The following is a 23063-nucleotide window of genomic DNA, read 5'->3' as shown; positions in this document are numbered from 1 at the left end:
GACTCAGCCCCCAACTTGCCCCCCTTTTCTGCCTTCTATTGAGCCTGTTTCAAGCAGGTGGCTTCCAACGTGCACACTTCAACAAAGGCTGACACTCAACAGGTGGCAGCTGACCCACAGTAGTTGGAAGTGTGGCTCCCTCACTACAGAGCTCCTCTCTTCAAAACAGCAAGCCGACACCCTCCCTCCCCCAAAAAACAGAGTCACCATTAAAACACTACCCCCATCGCTGGCCCACCCTCGACACCCGCCCCCCTTCCCCTCCCTATACATACCTGGGGTGCTAACATTTTGTCCGGCGATGTGTGGAGCTCAACTTCAGCTCAGCTGCGATATGAATGCCTAAGGCACAGACGGAGTAGAGCTCATTATGTCTCTAACAAGAATCAAGGTCCCCAAGTCTCCAGGAGCAGGGGAGCTTTTAGCAAGGCCCTGCAGGAACAACCACCAACTTTTTCGCTAGCCTCGTTGTGCCCTGAGCTTGTCCTTGAATGGACAAATACCTCACAGCAGGCAGCAGCCGTACGTAAGGCAGAAGCAGAAGCGGCTCACGGAATCCCTGGACGCTTGCTTACTAACCCGGCTTTTGCGCGTCCCCACCACCTGCCAGCGAATGCCAGGAGGGTGGCAGCTACTCTCTTGACTTGTTTACGTCCTCCCAAGCGCTCTCCACCTCCCAGACAGCCCTTGAGAACCCACAGAAGCACCCGGATTTCTCACCTTTGCTTAGCTCCCAGAAAGAAACTTTCTACCTTCCTCACGGGGCCCCCCAGTAGGCAAGCCGGGGCCAGCGCGAAGGGACCGGCTTAATGGCCGCAGAGTCACAGCCGGTCACCCCGCCCCTCCTTCTGTAACTGGCTGAGAGCATAGCCAAGGGCTTGCACTACTTGTCACTTAGATAGCTCCCTCCCGCTGAGTTCCTGGCCACTCAGCTCCTCTGCCCCCAAGGTTCCCCAGCCCTTGACAGCCTATATACACCTGTCAGTGCCAAACATACAAGAACATGTCGCATGACATTTAATCTTTGTATATGAATCATACAGAAAGGTAATTTATCTCCTCCACTCAAAAGTGGCACATGCCCATAATCTTAGTATTTGGAAAGCTGAGGCAGGAGGACTGCCATGAGTTTAAAGGTAGCCCAGGCTACAGTTTGAGATCTTGTCTAAATTAATTTAAAAATAATAATAATAATAATAATAGCAGCCAGATGTAGTGGTTCATGACTGTGGTTCCTACACTCAGGAGGCAGAGGCAGGACACTGTGAGCTGGAGGCTATCCTGCTCTACATAGTGAGTTCTGAGGGGGCCAGTGCTATGTAGAGAGACCATGCCTCCAAAACCTAAAATGTAATAGCAAAAACCAACAAAACAACAACAGTAATACAGGGCTGAGATGATGGTTCAGGGGTTAAGAGGACTCGATGCTCCTTCAGAGGGCCTGGGTTTGGCTCCCAGCACCCACATAGTGCCTCACAACCATAGGAAACTCCAGTTCCGGGGGATCTGCTACCTTCTTCTGACATCTTTGAGCATGAGGTATACACACCTGGTGCATGTACATACATACTGGCAAAACACACTTATTTGTCGTTGTGGGGTATTCACCAGAGAAGACTACTCGGACACGGGTTTAAGGCAATAGAAAGTCTTCGTTAACCTGGCTGTCCACTACACTGGCTATTCAGAATCCCAGTGTAGCACTGAGCTTTTCTCAGGGTGAACTTCTAAACACAGAAATCATGTTCTGGGTTGACATATTTCAGTTAACAAGAACAGTCATCAAGAAGTGAAACTACAGAAGCCAAAAAGCAAGGTTAGTGCATTTTGAGACTTTCCCAGAACAGTATGGCTTTGATGGATTAGGCTTTTGTTTCAGTTTTGTCTGGTGGTGCTGTCTACATGCTGAGTTTTACAGCCTGAATGATACTTACATGATGGAGTCAGTTGTGCTAAAGTCTTGGGGCCTACTGAGTCTGGGGCCAACGTAGCTGCTGTTAATTTCTGTACAATGTTCTTTTCTATTTCTTAAAAAGAGATGAGGCACTGCATGGTAGCACAGGCCTTTAAACCTAACACTCAGGAGCTAGAAGCAGGAAGAACTCTATGAGTTTAAAGCCAGCCAGGGCTACACAGTAAAACCCTGTCTCAAACACAAAATAACAAAGCAGGAAGTGTAATTCCCATACGACAGCTTCCCCAACTCTGAGAAAGAAAGCACAACCTGGAGGCCCTGGATTCCGCTCCAAACCCAAAAGGATAGTAATGACTCTACTTTGCAGACTTCCCGCGTAATGCAATCACTTCTGCAAAACCTAACTATCCTTTGTGCACAGTATATAACCAACCGACTCTCTTCCCCAGCTGCTTCTTGGGGTCCTCATCTCTTCCTCTTCCTCACACTTCCTATTTCCTTCTGATCCTGGGAGCGACACTCGGGGCCTTATGGACACTAGCAATTGCAATTGGGCCACAAGTCTGTAAGTCTTCATTTTTCCTTGCAAACTCCTATGCTACACACAATTTGAGTCAGAGAAGTCTTTATGCCCTTCCTTTGTTTCATCTATTTCATGTCAACTTAATTCTGAAAGCCAACTAGGATCTGAGGGTAAAGTTGGATTTTTGCTTCTCCCCACAAACCTATGTGAAGCTTAAAAACCATCCAAAAGGAAGGGTTTGGTGGTATACAACTGCAGTCTGAGGCAGAAGATCCCTAGAGCCTGCAAGTTCTAGATAAACATAGGTCTAAGTCAACATAGAGACCTCAGTACAAAGGGGGTGTACTAAGAATTGTACAAGGGTCTGCTAAGATAACTAGGAATTATAGAGCTAACAGAAGGGCTTTTAATTATTGGACCTTAATCCAAAATATATGTTCAGTGCATATATATATATATATATATATCTCCCAACGGCACACAGTTGGCGTTTTATGAATGAATGAATCACCACAGTCCCTTGCTCTGTGCTGAGCTGATTTCACAGAAAAATTATTTTAAAACAAACAGACAAAAAACAAGTTTAGCTTTTTATTGAACATGTTAACAAAAGTTTAGTCAAAATGATGAAGGCCCATGTCATTATCAGATTCTTCCTTCTCTGCTTCCACTTTCTTCTTCTCAGTTGGGGCAGCAGTGATGGAGCGGGCAGGACCGCCTACTGGTGTGGCTCCAACTACTGGACTGGGCCCACCAGTCCCTGCATTGCAGATGAGGCTCCCAATGCTGAAATTTCTAGGGCCTTTACAAACAAGCCAGGCGAGAAAGGATTAACCCTGACACCAGCTGCTTTAATGAAGGCATTGATCTTACCCTCCATGGCCATCACCTTGTAGTCATGCAGGATGAGGGCAGAGTCGATGTAGGAGAGACAGAGGCTGTGCTCAGGCTGCTGGCATGCTGCTAGTCACCTGATGAAGTGAGGGTCTCACCAGAACGTGGCCTTAGCTTCCTCAGAAGGACCAAGCACCTTGGCAGCAGCTGAGGCAAGGCTAAAATGAATTCTAAATCATATCTATATTCCTCCATTCCATGCCCAAACTAAGTCTTTGAAGTGAGGATGCCAAACTCTAACCTTGCAATTACTACTTTAAGAGTCAACAGTGTGGGACAGGTAATGGTGGCCAATGCCCTTAATCCCAGCACTTGGAAGATAGAGGCAGGTAGATCTCAAAGCCAACCTGGTCTGCAAAGTGAGTTCCAGGACAGCCAGGGCTACATAGAGAAACCATTTCTCAAACAAACAAAGAATCTACAGTGTATAGTCTCCTCTGAGCCTCATTCTGTTCATCTTTAAAATGGGTTGCTGGCACTGTTAGACAATGTGAAAGAATGTATTTCCCAAGGGAAGAACTCATTAACCTACTGAGCTCGGTCTGCTGCGTGATGAATCTCCCCGCCCCACTTCCCCGGGTCAGGGTGCGTTAGTTAGGAGTTGGTAACGTGAGAGGCACATGATCATCCACATCACAGGATACTCAGCTGCTTTTTGGTAAGGAGTCAGCATTAATAAGTACCATTGTTTCGTGTGCTCTATCACTCAACCAATCCACTGCTGAGCACACTGGGCTGGTGACTGTAAGGTCATCTAAACCCAGGATGGGGACAGGGATGGTGAAATGACTCAGTGGTTAAAGAGTATTTGCCACCAGGGGAAAACTGACTCCTGCAAGGTGTCCTCTGACATGAACACATGCGTGCATTCATTCTTTCTCTTCTTTCTCTCTCTCTCAAATGCAGTAAAATAAATAAAACAAATAAGCCAAAGATGGGGGGGGGGCGTATTTTGTGTAGTGGTGATTCTTGGGGTAGAATCCAGGGTTAGGCAAGTGCTTGAACACTGAGCTATCTATAACCTCAGAGTATTTGGAGGGGCCCATATTGGCTTCTGTTTCTAGGTGGGCCCAGCTGTTTGACACCTCCCTTGCCCATCTTTCCAAATACCATGCCAAACACAAACAAAATAATTGTATGACAACAGTCTACAACAGTCAGAGAGCTTTACATTTTTTCTTTTACTTTTCATACCATTCTGTAATATTCAGTAAAAAAAAAAAAAAAAAAAAAAAAGCTGCTATTTGATGCCAGCACTATCAGTAGACTACCCTTAACAAAGACTGGGCAGCTCATACAGGAAACAAGGACAGCACAGGCATCTGGAGACTACTCAGCATCTGGTGAGGCTGCACCATAGCGTGGCAGTGGCATTGCACAGCTCCACAGAACTAGGATGCCAGACAGAGATTTCTTGATTGAGCCTCTCCTTCCACTACCCACTAACCACGAAGGGGTCAGTCCATTGGTGAGGGCTCTGCCCAGTTACCTCCCAACACTCCTACCTTTTAGATGCCATTAACATCTAGCACTGGGGCTTCGGTTTCCAGCACATGAGCTCTAGGGAACATTTTTAAGCCATGGCCCCTGACAAGGTAGACAAAGATCCAACTTGTTACTTGACTGCAGCTTTCAGGCTTTTCTGCAAATCCATTCTGCTTATGAGCAATACTGCTTTTTAAGTATTTGCTGTCTTGGGGCTGGAGAGATGGCTCAGAGGGTAAGAGCACTGACTGCTCTTCCAAAGGTCATGAGTTCAATTCCCAGCAACCACATCTCTCTTCTGGCCTGCAGGCAGAATGCTGTATACATAATAAACAAATAAATCTTTAAAAAAAATTGCTGTCTTTTCACTCTGCCTTCTGAGGAAAATGGTACCAGCCTTGAGCTAGATGCAGATCCCATGGGAAATCTGAGCAGGTAGAGAAGAGGTCACTGTAGAACAAGGGAAGGGGTGGGGCTAGCAGATGCTATTTGTGATGTCTCCTCTATACCAGAGGGAAGAGACCCCTGGATGGCAGGAGGAACTGTGTTGCTTAACAGCCAGTTAGAACAGGAAATCTTCCCATGGGAAGGATGCTTTAGCCAACTGAATACAGAGTTTTTATATATGTGGTAATGCTTGGTGACTATGCCAATTCTAAATTTGCTAGGCTTTCATGAAAGACGACGGTGAAGTGCTTCTTCCAAATCCCCTCCCTCTGAAACTCCCAAAGTATCACCAGAGAACAAATCCCCAGTGAAATAAATGCCCTGAAGCACAGCCCCTACATAACAAGCAGCACAAACCTCCCTCAAAAGAGCATTAGAGACCCTTTACCCTAGTAAGTGTACCAGGCTTAAGTGTCTCAATCTCCTATTTGTTAAACATATATTCTAGGAAGCTAGGGAGTGAAGTGGGCTCTTGTATTGGGCTGGCCAGCAGTCTTTCCTTTGGTGACTCTGGTAGGAGTAGCCTGCAGATCACCATCTGTGACCTGGGGCTGCCTCTCCTTCCTTAGCCTTAGTCCCCTGGGCTAGCCCTGACTGCAAAGGGCATGACTCAAGCCATCCCAACTGAAAGCCTTCTCTGGAATGGAGGTAAACATGTGGGGTTTTTTGTTTGTTTGTTTGTTTTGTTTTTTGGGTGTTTTTTTTGTTTTTGTTTTTGTTTTTTTTTTTTTTTTTTTTTTTTGGTGGTTTTTCCTGACAAGGGGTAAACATGTTTTTAAAGAGACAGGGGTTTTTTAAAAAAATTAAAGACTCTTTCCTCTGGTGACATTTAAGTGCGATGACATAAGGCTAGAGCTATTTGTGACAGCCTCCCTGAAGGCATATGGGGAAACTATCTGCCACAGCAGATAATTTGTCGCACAGTGAGGAGCCCCGAAGGTTTTTCTCTAGTGCTTGCTGTCAGTTTTGCATTTACACACCCATTCAAGCTGGATTTGCCTTATTATTAGTTACTAGGTAAACTAAAGCAAGTCTCAGCACTACAGGAAAACCACAAAGGGGCTCACGCTCCTCACCCTGGTCCTAACACTAGTAAAGACAACCCCATGTATTGGGTCTCTGTTTCCTCCCATTTCAACCTGAGTTTGCCCCTCCCCTACTAACCTGTGACGACATTTTGCTCACCTAGAATAATACCTGACACTATCCATTATCAGGGATGGAAAGCAGGATGAATAGTGACCCCACATGGGGTTGGAGAGATGGCTCAATGGTTAAGAGCACTGGCTATTCTTTCAGGGGTTGTGATTCAATCTCAGTATCCATATGGCAGCTCACAACTGTCTATAACAGGATCCAACGCCTTCTGGCCATGTCTTCTGCAGATGGACATGCAGACAAAGCACCCTATACATTTAAATTAAAAAAAAAAAATTACTCTGGGAGGCAGAGACAGATGGGCCTCTGTGAGTTCGAGGCCAGCCTGATCTACAAAGCAAGTCCAAGACAGCCAAGCTACACAGAGAAACCTGTCTTCAAACAAACAAACAAACAAAGAAACAAAACACATTAAAAAAAAAAAAAAAGAAAACAGAAAGCTGGTAAAGATGTGATTGAACAAGAGGACCATGTTCCCGTCCCAGAAAGTAGCAGAACTTGGCAGCTTTGGCCATGTGGCTCTGGCATTAGAATCAAGGATGGAATTTCCCTCTGTAATAAAGCAAGCACTGAGGGCAGGAATGTGTAGAAGGGTGTCCCCGCATGGAGGCCCAGAGAGGCCATTGTGTGAAGCTGTGAAGGTGAAGCCTGGATTGCCTTGGAGACCTCAAGAGTAACAAGATGCTAGAGTTATGGGATAGCTGCTGAAAGGTGGTAGAACCAAAGAGAAAGAAGTGTTGCAGTCAACAAAGCTGAAAGGAGCTGGAGGTCTAAAGAGCATTTTGACATCAGACATGGAGGTGCAGAGTCTGCCTAGCCAGTTTTCAGTCTTGCTTTGGTCCACTATTTCCTGTGTTCTGTAGTGACAATTTTGGAGTTTTGGCTACTTTAAAAAACACAGAAATAGGTTTTCATTTTAACCCCAGGTATGAAATATGGGGCAGCTTCAGATTGTCCACAACAGCTGACTATGACTTCCCAGTCTGTGTACTCCCAGTGCTGGCACTGAAGGCATGGCTACCTCTGTCCATAGCTAGCAGTACGCAACTGCCTGCCCCCTGGAATTCCTATGCTTGTCTTTTTTCCATGTGAGAATTGTGATTTGCACAATGGCTGAAATACGGTCATAGGAAAGCATTACCTTTCTCTGGGTTGTAGTCTAGGTATATGACCTGCAAGATGCACAGCTGAAACACTTTAGCTGAGCCTCCGTACCTCAGCGCTTGAGGGTGTCCAAAAAGCCTTCTGGTGCCTGTCTGCATTCCTCTGAAGAGGCTAAAGCTACTAAGTCATCTAAATACTGAAGCAGGGTGTTTTGTGGATTTTTTTCCCCCTTAATTACAACATTGGCTTCCAGGGCTTCATCTTTTTAACCCTTTCTCCTGGTCTATTTCTTGTTTCCTCTTGTCTGCTTCCATAAAGGCAGCAATCACTCCACTACATAATGTCTTTCCCTGACTGTCTTCAGCTGAATCTCGGCTGTTGAAAGCTTTCTGAGCAGTTCCTAAAAGTCGAGACCTATTCATCCCTTCAAATCCCTCATTTCTAGAACTTTCTCCTTATTTCTGGGGCCAACTGCATGACAAAGGCAATACTAGTGATTCACTGGTTTCCAAAGGCACTTGAGTCTGTGGGAGTACTCAATATGCCTCACAGAGCCATGACACACAGCCAGCTAGTGGTTCTTCAAGTTCTTGACTTACCTAACATATCTTGGATAAGCTGGAAGGTTTCCTGGCTGCCACTGTTTAGAAGCAAGGACTCGAGAGTGGGAGATGGGGTAGGGAGGTGCCAATCTCCTTGGGCAGAAGCTGAGATTATGAGGTAATTTTGGGTTTCTCTTGACAACCTGGCTAAGACAAATGGGTAGGCCTCCGACAAGTGTAGATCTTAAGGCAAAAAGGGAGGACTTGCACCAGAGAAAGCAATTGGTTATTACAGGTAACCACCACTCAGGAGCTGCTATAGTTAGCAGCAGCAGCCACAGGCATCCCCAGGATGGAGGCAGCACAGTGCAGGCGGGCATACACCGTGAGCCTGCAGGGAAAAGTGTGCTTCCTACCTTATGGTCTCAGGATTGCTCACTCCTTCCATTTCAGATGTTTCTCCAACCATGAGAGCTGACAGAAATACAGGGAGACACAGAGTAAACACTTATAGGTCATGTCTCACATCTTACTTGGATCCAGGACACATCATCTATGATGGTGTCTGACCACCCTTGTGTCCCAACCAGATGGCACCCCCTACAAACTACACTTACCTCCAGGTATTCAAACCAGATGACTCTTTACATTGCGGGGGGGGGGTGAGGTGGGAGTGTCAGGGTGCCTCCAGAACACTCAGCAAACATTGTTGCACACCCCCTAGTAGTCCTCTGCAGCTGGTGCATTCTTCGCTGTTCTTGGGGTCCTGACGCCCCAAAGTGTCAGCATTCGGTCTCTGGAGATCTGGCTGGGGGCCTCCAAAATATATGTGAAACCCATCAGAGATGACCAAAGTTTACAGTCAATGTGTTGGCTATTCAATTTTCCCTGCCATGCTCACGGACTCCGTGTAAACCCTATGTGCCTGGCAATCTCTGGCCACCAGACTCCTAGACTACTAGTCTAGCAGCTGGGCCTGACCTCTAGTGGCCTGCAAACTCAGTGCCACTTCCCCATTGCCTCCCAGGTCACCTGCGAGGAGGAAGTCTTTCAGCACAGCTATCCCTCTAGCCTCCCCACTGTGAGAAACTAATTGGCTCTGGCTCCAAGTAGCCAGTAAGTACTACAAACTAAGATACCACATATCTCAAGACCACACACTTTCAAGCAGCTGAACAACCTGACCAACACACTGCTAACCTGCTCAGTGTCACTGTGGAGGGCAAAGTACCTCTGACCAGATAACCAACTCTCCTTACCGGGCCCCACTGTTCTCTAGGCCCTTCCGCAAAAGAACGGAACACACACAGTGGCATGGTTTTGTGATCTTTAATCCATTAAATGTACAACCCAAAAGTGAAACAGAAAAGAGCCTCTAACACAGAACAGCATCATTGCTTACCATTGTGCTTTTTAAAAATATTTTTAAAATAAAACTGAGAACAACTTGTGTATGTTCAAGATTTAACCCTTAAGGCTAAGTCCATAACAACTCTAGTCACCTGATGGACATCAATGTGACCTTCCCTTAGACATAAGGCTAGGAAAATCTTTCTGTTGTAGAGCTATCTCGTGATGCTCCTGCTATGGGGAAGGGAGGCACTGATGACTACTTTTCATAGTTATGATCTCATCCTTTTCTTTACTGGTATTAATACCTTGGGGTTTTCTGTGTGTAAAAGATTTTGGGATTCACAAAGTGACAGTCAGGTTGATCTCTGGTCAAGGTCAGCCTGGTCTATATAGTGAGTCTCTGAACAGGCAGGGTTACACACTGAGACTTTTTCTCAAAACAAAACATCGTCATCAACAAAAACAAAGAAAGATTTAGGGATTCAATTTGGCCTTTTCAGTTGTGCGTGAGGGCAGGTGTCAAAATAAAGGCACTACAACAGCTTTAAAAAGCTTGGACAATCCTCTGAACTAGGGTACCCTAATTATTCTAAACATAGTAAATTCATGGGTGAGCAGACTTGGCAGCAGACCTCAGGTAAAGGTGCTCAAAATGCTTAAGTGCACTTCCTGTTGGGTACCCCATTCTGAAGATCAGTTCATTCTCATTCATTCAACCCATCGCCCACTAATGTTTATAAATGATGATTCTCAGGGCCACAAGCACAAAACCACTGCACCAATCCCTAGATGCAAAGCAGCATCCGGTTTTCTTTTAATACACCCCATAGGTTAAAGCATGAAAAGGCAGGTGAGAACCAGTATCCAGGATAGAGCGACATTGCAGTTCCACGATGCGGAGATATTGGCTACCTTATAGGAAAATCAAATCATATTCAATTACATTCCAAAAAAATCTACACAGGCAAAATAGGTCTTTTTTGACACTTCTATGATACTTTTTGAAAAATACAAATTTTTTATTTTTATATTTTGCTTGGGCATATCCCAGGAACCACTGTGTGTGACTTACTAAAGAAACTGCAAGGAAGACACAGTGCTTGTGCCTGTGTGCTTGTCAGCCTCAAGTGAGAAAGAAAGCAAATCAAGCAGAAACATTCACAGCAGGTATCAAACACACACCTCTGGCTGGGGCCCGCACAGAAAAAGGAAAAGAGAAGGGAGTGGAGGGAGAGAAAAAAGGGAGAAATGAGAAAAAGTCACAAGCATCCATGAAACAGATTTTTGGTACTCTGCAAAAGGGATGTGTGAAATTTATCAGCAAGTGACGAATCATAGGAGACTTCTCAGCAAAACACTCAAAGTTGTAATTCTATCCATTTGACGATAAGAGGCAAACTGAAGTATTTAACCTAGTGGATAGAGCAAATGTCTGGTATACACACAGCCCTGGGATTCCATCCCTAGCACCCCAAAACAAAGACAGTATGTTGGCAACATTCTCCTAGAGTGACTTATTTTTAATCATGTTTTGGGAATCTCCATTAAGCTCACAGAAAAGCATGGAAGTGTAAACAGATTCTTTTTTTTTTTTTTTTTTTGGTTTTTCGAGACAGGGTTTCTCTGTGTAGCCTTGGGTGCCCTGGACTTGCTTTGTAGACCAGGCTGGCCTCGAACTCACAGCGATCCGCCTGCCTCTGCCTCCCGAGTACTGGGATTAAAGGCGTGCGCCACCACGCCCAGCTAAACAGATTCTTTCAACCGGTTATGAACCTCCTCGGGACTATTTCTAGCCAGTCTTTTTTTCCCCCCTTTTTAATGTTGTAGAGGAGTTTATTAAATGAGCATGGGGGGAGAGGTAGGGGGGTGGAGAAGAGAGAAGACGGGGCGTAGAGAGGGGTAAGAGAGGGGAAGGAGTCTAGCCAGTCTCATAAAGGGATTTTGTACTAACAATTGTGATAGAAAATCAACAATTTAAAGTTAGGAAAAAAGGCCAAGGAAAACTAGGAACCCTCAAAGTAAACTTTATAAATATGTTCCAGAAGCAGAATACGTTAATTAATGGAACATTCACTTTAAGCACACACACGTGTAACACTGAAGCAATACAGCAAATTTTCTCCACATCATCCTTTCTCACCATTAGAGTGGAACCAGAGGTGGGCATGGGGACACACACTACAAGCTCAGCACTTGGGAAGGATGAGGCAACAGGACCTCAAGTTCAAGGCCAATCTAAACTATAAAGCAAGTTATAAGCCAACCTACACTACGTAACAAGACCCTGTCCCCAAACCCTCTCTGAGGCCATCACTCAGTACAAGCTTTCAGATTCAGGACATCACCTGAAAACTGCACTACTTCAGGAGTGAGCTTCCAACCCTTACACCATCAGTCATCACTCACACGCAGTGAACAGTTTTAAAGCAAGCTGGGATTATTCCCAAATGCCACAGCAAAAGGAAAAATTACAAAGAAGTTCAGGAAAAGATTGTATGAAAAGTATGTAAAATGTTTAACATTAATTTAGGACTTGTTAAATGCTTGGTTGGAAACTGTTAGTGAAAGGAAACTATGACAAGAAGATTAATGTTTTCTGCCTTTCATTCATACTTCATGCACACAAAATTCACACTAAGTCTTGCCAAAACCCTTGCATCTCCTTTCCACAACAAATTTCAAATTATCTCAAAAATTAAGGCTTCTATACTTGCAGGCATGTTTGAAGGTTTAAGTCCACAACAATTCACCATTACAAAGTCAAATAAAAAACCAACTAATAGACAAAACACATAATCAAGGTAAATGTAAAAAAAGAAATTTTAGAATCTGAACAATTGTCTTTCCTAGGCCAGTTATTTAAAACCACTAGTCTAACCAAAAGGAAAATCAAGAGGGACTTTTGTTTTGTTTTCCCTTTTTTTTTTCATCTTGTCTGGCTTTTATGTGCCCTAGGCATGAAACAGCTTTGGCCACCAAGCCAGGCATCAAGCTAGGATGAACAAAGGACTGCCATCTGCTCTGCCCCTGATTTTGTTTTGTTTTTGTTTTCAAGACAGGGTTTCTCTATGTAGCCCTGTAGCCCTGGCTGTCCTGGATTTATTCTGTGGACAAGGCTGGCCTCAAACTCATAGCAATCTACCTGCCTCTGCCTCCCAAGCTGAGATTAAAGGTGTGTGCCATCATGCCCAGCTAAAGAGGTATTTTAAATAGTTCAGCTAGACTGAGTTCCTTTCCTTCTTCAATGGGGAAAAAAAGGGTAAAGTTTACTAAATAAAATTAAGTTTGGCTGTGATATTATGAACATTAGACAGCACATAGAATTAAAAAACGGGAGGAGGAGAGGAGCAGGTACAGTGGCACACAGAGGCACACGGATCTCTATGAGTTCTGAAGGCTACCCTGAAATGGATCACAAGTTCCAGGCAGCCAGGGGAACAAAGTGAGACACACACACATACACACAAAAAGTTGGGGTAAAGACTTTAGGTCAGATTATTTGGTATTACTGCTAAGAAAAATGAAATTGAACATTAAGTAGAAGTAGTAATATTTGGCAATGACTTTTCTCTGTTGAAAACTATTTTTGAGAATGTCACATATACATTTATAAATGAACAGTGAAATCTGACCAAGGCACAAGTTCAAGTGACTTTTCAGAAGTCACATGAAGAGCTAGTTCATTCTTTTTACTATGAACCACTAATTTTTTTGTTTTTTGAGACAAGGTTTCTCTGTGTAGCCTTGGCTGTCCTGGACTTGCTTTGTAGACCAGGCTGGCCTTGAACTCACAGAGATCTGCCTGCCTCTGCCTGCTGAGTGCTGAGATTACAGACATGAGCCACCAAGCCCAGCTGGAACCACTGACTTTTTAAAGACAGTTTATCTCTTTTCTACAAAGATGCTACAGAAATAAAAATTTTAAAAAGCAAGTTCAGCAAAACTGCCAGCCTACTTGGTAAAAGACCTTATATTCTGGACCATAGAATATTTAATGATTTTTTAAAATGCTGCATAGGAAAGAGAATTCATGTAAGTAAGGCTTTTGAAGCAATGATGGTAGCATAGGTCTGTATTCAAGCTACTCAGAAGTTAGGGAGGGAGGAGAAAGAGAGAGAGCTCACTGCCACTTGGGAACAGAGTAATTTCAAGACCTGAGTCTGCAGAGTAAAGCAGCCAGGGAGCAGCTCCAGGGCAAAGCAATTGCTTAGCATAGTTAGGCAATAGTTTTAATCACTGGTGCAGCTGGGGAGAGGGTAGGGGGTTGTTTTTAAATGTACTAAGTATCATTTTAGTCATCCTTTAGTTCTGAGCCTTTTTCAAGTTGTGTAAACATTTTTTTAAAAAAAATTTCAAAAGTACAAAAGAACTAAAATCCAAAATCTAAAAACAAAACTTGATCCATTTCATAAGGTTGTCCTCCATTCCTCAACCTTCATGGTGGCAGAGGCATGGACTCGTCTTAAAAGGCACTATGTGGCACATCAAAGACTTGAAAGCTGCATTTCCATGTTTTCCTTTTAGCCCCCACCCCCACCCCTTAAAGTGCAAAAAGCATAGAACAGAGAAAAGAGTAGCCTTGGGTCTGTAACAGCAAGAAAAAGAACTGCTTCCAAGACAAGTGGAATTGGAAACCACAGGAGAAGTCAGTTCTTTTATTACAGTGCCCTGTCTCAGATCTTCAAGGGTGTTCTCAGCTCTGCCATTCCTCTGGAACTGGCCCCATGATGGCGTTAGCAGAAATCCAGAGGCTGACTTGGCTCTTGATGGACCTTCCCATTAAGATGCTATTGTGCTTTTTTATCAACAGGTGGTTTCCCGACGACAGCATCCCTCACTGCAGCCTGAGTAGAATTACCAATATGAGAAGAAGCCTGCAAAAGTCCATTTAGTCAATGTATTAGTTAATAAGTTACAACACAGTGTGAAAAAAAAAAAAGTCCTTGGCCATAACTTCCAAATATCTTTCCTCATCAACAGCATGCTGAGAAGATAGAGGGATGGAGACAACAGTGGTGAGAGGAAACCACGGCCACAGCTGACTCCTGTCAGTGGAGCATGTGCTCCTCTGCTGAACAGGTGGAGGCTCCCTGGCTTCATACTGTTGACCTGGTATGTGACAGAAAAAGAAACAAACTAGTCCTAAAAACATACAAAATGACCAGCTATATCTGTCCACATCTGTTATCTCAGCACTCAGGAGTCTGAGGTGGAAAGACTGTGTATGTTTGAGGCCATTCTGCATTACACAGCGAGTCCCAGGCCAGCCTAAACTACAAAAAGACTCTGTCTCAAAAAATAAATAATTAAGACTGGAGCTCAGGCAGGTGCAGCATATTGCATATGCCTATACCCTAGCACTTGTAGCATTTGGAAGCTCATTAGAGGCAATAGAGTCAGGAGTGTGAGAGTTCAAATTAATCTCTTCTACATATGAAGTCTGAAACCAGCCTAAGCAACATAAAAAACAAAAACAAAACAAAACATAAAAACTCAACTTAAATGGGCTAAATAAAGATGGCTCATCAGGTAAACACTTGCTGCTCAACCCTAATTACGTGAGTTCAATTCCCAGAACCCAGGTAAAGCTGAATAGAGAAATCTGACACCACAAAGTTGTCCTCTGACCTTTACATCCTGTGCTCTGGGTCCCATACACCCACATTCAGATATAAAACACAACAGAATCCACACAACAGTAACAAATTTAAATAAAATTTAAAAATAAAAAACCCTAGAGGTCATGCCAATTTCAAACACCAATTGCACTTTGCAGATATAAATGAAGGGATGTCTGAAGATGCCTTAAAGAAACCATTATTTTGTATATTAACAAAAAATTTAAAATATGAACATAAAAATTTAACAAATAAATGAAGGCAATGACATACGTTTTCTAACCCAATAGGATTAAAAATATAACATTGTTAAGCTCCTATTTGTATCAGTGAAGTAAATTCGTCAGATGGGGAGAATCACAGAGGAACTGGATCTGAAGAGCACATAACCAGAGCTGCCCCATGCTCGCAGTCATTCGTACCACCACCTCGTATAGCCTCTGCGGGCACTGTATGCAAGTGGTGCACAAACACATGCAGGGAAAGCATTCGTACACATTAAAAATAAAACTGCCCCATGAGGAACAGTAGACCAAAGACCCTTTTTTGCATTAATGGGCCATTTTTAAGCATTAAAACAATGGACTAAATATTAATATACTAAAAAAGAATAAAACATAAAGCCCATCAGAAAATGGGCCTACCCCCTTTTTCACTATGAAATTCTTCTAAATTTTACAGCAGAAGCAATCACCACAGACCCTCAGCCTCAGCCAGCACCACTCACCTGCTCTAACACATATGCTGCACCGGAGTCAATCGCTCCGCCCAGCTCACGGTACTGACCGGAATACCTGATGTACCCCCAGGTAAGGAGTGCTATTAGCAACAGCCCAACCAAACAGTTGAACAGCTGGGCCACCACCTCAAGCCCGAGGAAGCCAGTGAGGCCTGAGGCTATGTACAAGGCTGCTATGCCTGTGAACAGCACTGCAGGGGTCCGGAAGGTGCTGAAGACGTTCTTGCTGCCGTTGTGTTTGCAGAAGTTCTCATACAGCTCTTTCATTTCCTCCTCCAGCTCCTGCTGGTAACGGAAACTGAAATCCTTCCCACCCATCTTTTTGGTCTTCTTAAAGTGGTCCAGAGCAAGTTGTTTGAATTCTTGGTGCTTCTCTTCTAAAATATCTGGAGACAAATAAGGTTTCTCTCCCCCACAAACCTAAAAATGACAAAAACACATGCTGAAAATTCTTATACATGCCAAATAAGACAAGTAAAAAGACACAGTAAAGATTAGAATGTTCTTATGAGTTTACAAAAAAAAACTTAGAAATTAACTTCAGAAAGTATTCCAGGGAGCCTGAGGCTAGCACCGTATGGAGCTAGGGTGATACTTGCCTAGTATGAGAGCACTGGGTTAATCCTGCATCATATAAATCAGGATGGTGGTGCCCACCTGTAATCCCCACACTCCTGAGGTGGCTACAGGGGATCCAAAAGTTCACGGTGACACCCACATAGTCTACACGAGACCCTGCTTCAATAAGAAGTCAGAAGAGAAACAGCCAAGGCCAAAACCAGACATACTAGCATATGCCTATAATCCCACCACTCAGGAGGCAGAGGCAAGAGATCCATATATTTTTTAGGTGAGCTGGTTTACATAACAAATTCCAGGCCAACCAGGGATACATAGCAAGTCCCTGCATAAAAATATAATAACTAATTAAACGCTTGCTAAGAGATGGTTAATAACTAGACACTGGGAAGCTAGAGAGACGGTGCGGCAGTTAAGAACACTTGCTCCTTTTGCAGAGGCCTGGAGTTCAGTTCCCAACACCCACATCAGGAAGCTCACAACTTCCTATAACTGGAGCTCCAGAGGACCTAATGTCCACCTCTGGTGTACTCAGGTACCTGCAGGTATAGATGCACACATAAATAATAAATCTTAAAAGAAAAGAAACAGCAGACATGGCAGCACACATTTGTAATCTAGATTCAGGAAACTGAGGCAGAAGGATTGCCATGAATTTGAGGCCAACCTGGACAATATATCAAGACACAGTCTCAAAAAGGAAAAAACAAATAACAAAACAAAACAAATAACTAAAAGATCCCAATTACATAGAAAAGACTCTCTGTTTCAAAAGAAAAGAAAAATTAAATTTAAAAAAGCAATAATTAGAACATCCCAATTACTGGGGTAACCTGAAAGACAGCTTTATGTCCCATCATCTGAAGACATACTATGCAGGGACAGGAGAGACAGCTCAGGAGCTAAAGGAGGATGCGCATCTTCTCCAGACAACTAGACTACATTTCCAACATCTGTGCTGGGCCATTCACTACCACCTGGAACTTTAGCTTCAGAGGGTCCAATGCCCTCTTCTGGCCTCTGAACACATACATATATGTGGCATATGTACACAAGGACTGATAGATGAAAACAAGCCTTTAATGCACATCCCTGTCTGCAGCACTGGTGAGGTATAAGCAGCGTAACCAGGCATTTAAAGGCCACCTTCCACTACACAGTGACTCTCAGGCCAGCCTATTAAATAAAACTCTGTCTCAAACAGACAAACAAACAAAAAAGATACATTGAGGGGAATCAAGTTGGGGCTTTTGAAGTCAGCAGAGATGGTCAGGAAAGACACTCCCAGGTGTCACTACTCACCTCCTCCATGTTGTTGTAATAAATATCTTTGGCAGAGGCTGCAGCTGCCAAATTGTTGGCTTCAGCAGTGGCCTTTTAAGAAAGGAAAGTGTGCACTATAAATATTTCTTGTAGCATTTTCCAGGAAATCAAACAAAAATATCTCTCTTCCTATTCCTATTCTCCCTTTTTATTAACTTTGATTTTTTTACAATTCAATATAATTTAACTGATAAAATACATACCTTGTCTAATTTTTGTGCCAAAATGTCTATTCTGACACTTAAGAATCTTTAGCATAATCTAACTCCCAAAACCCAAGAAAATATAAATTCCTTTACTTCTATTTCAAAAAGTGCATCCTTTTGACCGGAGATGAAGCTCAGTGGTAGAGCACTTACCTAAACCATAAGATAGATGTAAAGCACCTGGGTTCAATCCCAGTGCCTCAAAAACAGAAAAACAAAAAAGGAGAAAATTTTTATTACACCATCAGCCACAAAATCCAGCTATTATTTTGTGAAAACATTCTGCAACTAAATAAGTCAGTATTTAGTAATAAATACCCATATATTCAGCATATGAAAAGTTTTTTTAACCAAATGACCAGAGAATCCTAAGGACAAGGATCTACTAAAGTACCAATGACTGGAAATGGCTTGTCTAACCCTGCAGCAGCTAGGTCTAACAAAGCAGTGTTTCCCAAGTATGTCATCCTAGAACAAAGCCCCAACTGCATTAGCTGTCCTATAAATAACACAGATGAAGCAGAAGGCACACACACTTGCTACAAAGTGCGCTCTTAAAAGTCATGGTAAGGGGCTGGAGAGATGGCTCAGCGGTTAAGAGCACTGGCTGCTCTTCCAAAGGTCCTGAGTTCAATTCCCAGCAACTACATGGTGGCTCTCAGCAATCTATAACGAGATCTGGTGCCCTCTTCTGGCCTGCAGGTGTACATGTAGGCAGAACACTGTATATGTACGTAATAAATAAATCTTAATAATTAATAAATCTTAAAAAAGAAAAAGTTGGGGCTGGAGAGATGGCTCAGTGGTTAAGAGCACCACCTGCTCTTCCAGAGGTCCTGAGTTCAATTCCCAGCAACCACATGGTGGCTCACAACCATCTATAATGTGATCTGATGCCTTCTTTGGCAGATAAAGCACTGATATACAATAAATAAAATAAATAAATCTTAAAAAAAAAAAGTCATGGTAAGAAGCCAGGCGTAATGGTGCACACTTTTAATCCCAGAACGTGGGAGGCAGAAGCAGACAGATCTCTGTGAGTGTGAGGCCAGCCTAGTCTACAGAGCAAGTCCAGGACAGCCAAAGCTACACAGAGAAACCTTGTTTTGAAAAACAAAACAAAAAGCCAAGGTAAGGCAACAATTGAAAAGGAGAGTGGTCTTGCTTTCTTCTTTAGGACTCAGTTCTATCATATAGGAGTCAATTCCAGCAACCGAAAAACGTAATTTATAATACCAGAGACTTTATTACCTGAAGCATGGATTTTGGGTGAGGCAGATCTTCTCCTTGGTAAATTTTTATATATGCCTTAAAATACAAACATAGAAACAATCAAAAATATAATTCTAAAACATTTTTCTCATATTTTAAAATAGTATAATCCCAGCTCTCAGGAAGGCAGATCTCTGTGAGTTTGAGGCCAGCCTAGTCTACAAAGCAAGTCCAGGACAGCCAAGGCTACACAAGAGAAAACCTGTCTCCAAAAATCAAAAAAAGAAAAAAAAGAAAAAAAAAGTGAGACCACACAACTGTATTTTCCTAAAATCCTAGATCAACCAAAAGAATTAGCAGAAGCACAGCACACCTCTGAGTGCATGTTAGCATTTTTAGTTATCTAAAAATATTCTTAAGCAACACAAGCCTACCAAGGCGGGGATTCCAGTCAGGCCCCATGCACAGTGGTCTCACCACAGCCTTGGCAAAGACCATCCACCTGGAGATACTTGTGTCTCATTTGCGGGTCTCTTGCTCACAGCAACCTCCTGCCCACCTCCTGTCCACACCATCTTCCTTGAAGGCACAGTAATGACTACTCTAAGAGAGTGCAAAGAACATCATTCGGCTCTTATGTCAACACTGCCACCCAGTGGCCCACTCCTAGAAGGGCACTAAGGTTGTAAAATGCCTCAGACCGTCTTCCCCAGAAAACTAGTATTAAAAATCAATTTTACAAAGAAACAAAATTTAGAACTAAAACTTCTATTTACCTTAAAGTATTCCAGCAGCCCCCGGCAGGTGACTTTTGAGCCATTGATCTCCTTCTCCATTAGCTTTGATGGGTTTAGTACGTATGGTATGAGAGCCTGCAACTGCTCTTTGAACTCACTAGCAATGTCTGTATAAAGGACCATAAAGAAAGAAGCAAGAAGTCAAAATGAGCACAAAACAGAGCCCATGCAGAGGGGTGAAGACTCTGCTACCCTCCGGCTGTGGCCAGGCTGTGGAGAGACTGCTGTCCTAATGCGCTTACATTTGTGCCTTTCCTTCCTATCACATTTAAGTCCTTTCCAGTTCAGAATATACAGAATATCATTATCTCGGTTTCTTTTCTGGGATATTTGGTTTATTTCCTTGCTTTTTAATAAATTTCATGGTTTGGTTTGGCTTTAGGGACAGAATCCTGACTACATCCCTAGCGCTGGTTTCAGATTGGCAATCCTCTTGCTTTTGCCTCCCAAGAACTTATACTCTTTCTAAAGAATTAAAGGTACTCAAAAGCAAAATCATCTTTCCACTTGGCCCGTGCCTTTGCTGCACCCATACACTGCCCCTTAAAGTAAACAAGAACTCACTATTTATTTATTCTCCTTATTTTTGCTAAGATTTTTGCCTTAAAGAGAAAGCTCTTGCCTGGCACTGTGACTCCAACAGGAAGAGGTGGCAGGAGGCTCAGGGGCTCACGGCCAGCCTGAGCTACAGAGTGACTCTGAGACTAACCTAAGCTGTATAAATCCTGTCTCAAAACAAAACAAAACAAAACCACCCAAGTAGAAGCATTTGTACTTCCTGCTATATACTAAGTATCTTGTCAGTGGCTCCCAGGCCACCATTATGTCAGGGAAGGGATGTACTCTTTGCAGTGTGCACAAGGTTCTCAAAGCAGGTTCAAGTACAGGTGCCCTTTCCTCAAAGTAAGAATAAATAAATAAATCCAACTATGAAGATGCGGGAGATTTAAATTACCACAAGTATGAGCTATATACATTTTCTAATGTCTTTATGAGCTCCCAATTGCCAAATCAAAATAAAATTTTTCCTGTATCAAGATAAAAAAAAACTCTTCAGCACTCCATAAGCCTAATTATAATATAAAAAATGAACCTATTGGGCTGGAGAGATGACTCAGAGGTTAAGAGCACTGGCTGCTCTTCCGGAGGTCCTGAGTTCAATTCCCAACAACCACATGGTGGCTCCCAGCCATCTATAATGAGATCTGGTGCCCTCTTCTGGCCTACAAGTGTACATGTATACAAAATAATAATAAAAAAAAAAAAGTATTTTTTAAAAAATGAACCTATTAAGTTGTAAGAATGAAAATGTGGGGGCTGGAGAGATGGCTCAGTGGTTAAGAGCACTGCCTGCTCTTTCAAAAGGACCCGGGTTCAATTCCCAGCACCCACATGGCAGCTCACAACTGTCTGTAACTCCAAGATCTGACACTCCCACACGAATGGACATAAATTAAAATTAAATAAAATATTAAAAAAAAAAAAAGAATGAAAATGTGGGACAAATTACTAATCTCATGCTTCTGGGGTTGGAGAGGGCTCAACAGTAAAGAGCCCACCCATACACATAAAATTTAAAAACAAATAAAATACAAAAACAAAAGTGCCAGGCATGGCAGCACACGTCTTTAATCCCAGCCCTCAGGAGACAGAGGCAAACAGATCTCTGTGAGTTCAAGACCAGCCTGGTTTACAAAGTGAGTCCAGGACAGCCAGGGCTACACAGAGAAACTCTGTCTCAAATAAATAAAATCTAAAAAACTGTATTTTAAATCTTACACTGAAAATAGTATAAAGTGGTGGATATACTACACTATTCTACAGAAACTTAGTTGTGTAAGTATGCGTAGCCTTGTGCTGGGATTGAAGGCGTACACCACCATGCCCTGCTTCCTCTGTGAATTTTTTAAAATTTGTGTTAGTGTAAGAACACACGTGTGGCTGGGCATGGTGGCGCAGGCCTTTAATCTCAGCATTTGGGAGGCAGAGGCAGGTAGATCTCTGTGAGTTCGAGGCCAACCTGGTCTACAAAGTAAGTCCAGGACAGCCAAGGCTACACAGAGAAACCCTGTCTCAAAAAACCAAAACAAAACCAAGAACACACGTGTGCATTCTTGTGTGTATGTGCCACAGAGTGTGCGTGGAAGTCAGAGTAGAAGTCACTCTCTTTTTACCATGTGAGTCTAAGGAACTGAACTCTGGTCATTAGACTTGTTAGCAACTGCCTTTATTCACTGAGCCATCATCTCTCCACTCCTCTTTGTAAGCATGAGATCTTATCTATTTTTAAACTTTTTTTTTATGGTTTCAACTTTCATCACACTGAAGGACTTTCAAAAACACATGGTGGTGGACAAGCAGGGTGCAGATGCCAAGATTTACAGATCTCAGACTACTCATGTCTCTACTAAAGCTATTCTAAAATAACCGCTTTTAAATCATAAAAGAACTGCCTCATATCAGTGGAGCTCAGTCTCTCAGTCATAAGACTGAGCCCTAGTGTGTTTGGTTAAAGGAACACTGAGAGAGACACTATAGTGATCTCCCTGTGGCAGTGAATGGTTTTCTTTATGCAGATGACAGTCGTTCTGCATTTGATGAAACAAAGTCACAAAAAAAGTAGCTAATCCTCTACAAGAAACAGCAGTTCTGCTTCTATGACACCAGAACTAGGTTTATTCTTGAGCAGAGACTGAACTGCAGCCAGCAAGCTTGGCAGCAGGCACCTTAACCTGCTAAGCCACCTCCACATCAGTTCTACTTAAAAGTCTATCACATGTGGTGCCAGATATGGTGGCACCAGCACCTAGCAGGCTGAGGCCATCCCAGGCTACCTAGGAAGTTAAAGGCCAGTTTGGGTTTTGTATTTCAAGACGCTGCTTCCAAAAACCTTTAAAAACCTGTGTGGCTCTCAAGCCAGTCCTAAGCAAATATTTACAAGTCTTCTGTTTTTCTCAATTTGGAATTTATTCTTCATGGAAACTCTTCAATAAAACCATGTCTCAAGGCACACTTAGGAGGCTGAGGCAGAAGGATTGAGTTCAGGGTCATCACATGAGCTATTATAATGATCTCTAGGCTACTCTAGGACACAGCAAGACATTGTCTCCAAAAACAAACAGGCACAATATGCCTCAGTGGGTAAAAGGGGCTTGGCTGTGCAAGTCT

General features: G+C 43.1%; 3 protein-coding genes across 4 annotated transcripts in view; all 3 read right to left on the bottom strand.

Moving 5' to 3' along the window:
• The window catches only part of LOC127189305 (phospholipase A and acyltransferase 3), a 43763-nt gene extending 43312 nt beyond the window's left edge, over positions 1-451 (bottom strand). Inside the window, exon 1 of the mRNA XM_051146051.1 lies at positions 276-451. Coding sequence (XP_051002008.1) covers positions 276-290 — 15 coding nt within the window. The 5' untranslated portion in view covers positions 291-451. The remainder of the gene's footprint in view (positions 1-275) is intronic.
• The window catches only part of Macrod1 (mono-ADP ribosylhydrolase 1), an 899697-nt gene that overhangs the window by 400911 nt on the left and 475723 nt on the right, over positions 1-23063 (bottom strand). The gene's annotated exons all lie outside the window — the stretch shown is intronic.
• Positions 13687-23063, bottom strand: part of Atl3 (atlastin GTPase 3) — a 40439-nt gene continuing 31062 nt past the window's right edge. For both annotated transcript variants that reach the window (XM_051146044.1, XM_051146043.1), the window contains exons 9-13: positions 19875-20002; positions 19138-19194; positions 17660-17731; positions 15767-16198; positions 13687-14295 (exon numbers count right to left, since the gene is read on the bottom strand). In XM_051146044.1, coding sequence (XP_051002001.1) covers positions 14209-14295; positions 15767-16198; positions 17660-17731; positions 19138-19194; positions 19875-20002 — 776 coding nt within the window. In that variant the 3' untranslated portion in view covers positions 13687-14208. The remainder of the gene's footprint in view (positions 14296-15766; positions 16199-17659; positions 17732-19137; positions 19195-19874; positions 20003-23063) is intronic.

This window comes from Acomys russatus, chromosome 5 (genome assembly GCF_903995435.1).
Source record: "Acomys russatus chromosome 5, mAcoRus1.1, whole genome shotgun sequence".
NCBI lineage: Eukaryota > Metazoa > Chordata > Mammalia > Rodentia > Muridae > Acomys > Acomys russatus.
The sequence above is the reverse complement of the archived record's forward strand: the minus strand, read 5'-3'. Positions and strand labels throughout refer to the sequence as shown.